Raw genomic sequence first — 2,082 nt, 5'->3', positions numbered from 1 at the left:
CACCCTAACACTAAATTAATTAGATATCTGCTCAATTATTAATAAGCAAGTAAAGAAGCCAAATAATTATATAAAATGCACTTATCACAGCATTCAATCCTTAATTTAACAAGTTATTACATTTAAACAATCTCAGATATTTATCCTCACATCCAAAAAGGAAAAAGAAAAGTAAATCACAATTTGACGAAGCATCATCATATAAATAGATCAATACCTAGAGAGCTGTCCAGCAAGTGTGCTTCAGCTCTACACATAACAAGACATACAAATACATAATAGGCCCATTAACTTATTCACTCATTATCATGTTGCTCTCAGCTGGAACCATATTCCAACATCTCCCACCTGAATGGACGGAACACATACAGAACTTGGGGCGAGCTTTTGAAAAGAAGGGCTACACAAACACAGACGGCCGCTATGGCCACCACTGAGAGCATTGCAGGCTTATAAAGCAGAGTTCGACTGCTACTTCTGTAAACCAATTCCTGATCACAATTTCCACAGGGCCGCTGAATTGAACTTATTTTGGACATTCCAATCTCAAAACCAGTAGTGTCACCTCCATTTTTCTTCTGGTTGACACTGCTATCCGAACAAGTCTCAGAAATGTCTACAACTACATGCCCAGCAGATACCTTTTTGGTAATTTTCCTCTGAACAAGGTGTATGTAAGAGTAGTGTCCTCTCAACCGAGCATAATCCTCAGGTGTGAATCCTGAGCTGTCATGGGCATTCTTCCATGCTTCAATTCCCACCTGAATTAGGCATATCAGCATTTTTTTCAAAAACATAGAATACGCTAAATAGATCTCACTGAACTACAAGTCTAGAATATTAAACGTAGGCAAGTCTTAGTTCATTCATATAACTGATAATCAGGTTTAGAAGGCCTGGTTGCCACAATTATTTTGCAAAACTTAACGAAAGGCTGTGCAAGCAAAGAAGAGGCCTCCTAAGATGCAGCGCATGCAAATGAAATGATTATACTTGTGCCTTCCAGGTTTAACATTAGAATTGGGTAGAGATAAATGATTACCTTTCCAGGATCACAAGTCAAGGCATCCAATATATCCTCAGATCCATCCCTACCAGCTGCAATATGAAGAGGTGTCAGACCTGCAGGCCCCACAACATCAGGTCTAAACAAGAAACTCCCGTCACTCTCAGCAAGGGAGCTGTATTCCAAACTTAGTTCATCTGCTACTCTTTCTGGAGAATATTTTAATAGCATCTCCACCAGTGCTCTAGAATTTCTACGCACAGCTCGGTGAAGGAGACCCATCTCATATAACACAAACTTCAAGAATGGCTGCTCTCCAGCACCAACTGTTCCATTGAAAAGAATGTCAAGAAGTTTGTTTAAAACAGCACACCAATCACGGTCCACAGAGAACTCCACAAGGTACTTGAACCGTTTAAAAGGAAAACAGTCTGAGTTAGGATCTGAGTGCCCCAATCTGGACTTCAAATTATTTCTATTGAGAAGCCATCCCATTTCATGTATGAAATCCATGACTTGGTTTCGTGCTTCTAATTTCCCAGTTTCTAGCTGGAAATCATCTGTCTCTGTCAACTCTATTTCTCTTTCAAGCATACGCATCTCAGAGCAAACATCATCCTCAGCAACTATGAAGGGAAAGAAGCTGCTTCCAAGACAATTATCTTCAACCTGGATAAATTTAGGAAAATTTTAGAGGTTAGTGAGTGGAAAATTTTCAATTAATTTCTGAATTAGGAAGCAGTACACGTATATGTGGTGATCAAACTATAGAATATCACTCCATGAATGCAGTCATACTAGCTCATGGCTACCATGCCATTGCATGCATGTGTACACCACACAGAATTAGCCCATTGCCCAGATTTTCTCATTGCTTCGCATTTCTCATGTAAATAAGCTCAATCATATATAACTTCAATAGGAGTCAACATCAGGCAGAATTAGCCCGCAACTGTCCCAAATTTGACGTGTTATAAATAATGTTCAATGTGCCAACCCTTTTAGTGTATTTTTGGAACATGATAAACACATTCATTTTGCCCTCTGGAGAAAAAAAAAAAAAAAAAAAAAAAAGC

The 2,082-nt window shown here is 38.9% G+C and overlaps 1 protein-coding gene across 1 annotated transcript; it reads right to left on the bottom strand.

Annotated features, from left to right (window-relative positions):
- Positions 1–182: 182 nt before the first annotated feature.
- LOC111369620 (squamosa promoter-binding-like protein 1) lies at positions 183–1,693 on the bottom strand (the record flags this gene model as incomplete). The annotated part of the gene is made up of 2 exons (XM_022991204.1): positions 183–761; positions 1,043–1,693. Coding segments are annotated over 2 exons (1,095 nt in total), but the record flags the coding sequence as incomplete, so codon positions are not given.
- Positions 1,694–2,082: the final 389 nt, after the last annotated feature.

The sequence above is a fragment of the Olea europaea genome, chromosome 20 (assembly GCF_002742605.1).
Source record: "Olea europaea var. sylvestris chromosome 20, O_europaea_v1, whole genome shotgun sequence".
NCBI lineage: Eukaryota > Viridiplantae > Streptophyta > Magnoliopsida > Lamiales > Oleaceae > Olea > Olea europaea.
The sequence above is the reverse complement of the archived record's forward strand: the minus strand, read 5'-3'. Positions and strand labels throughout refer to the sequence as shown.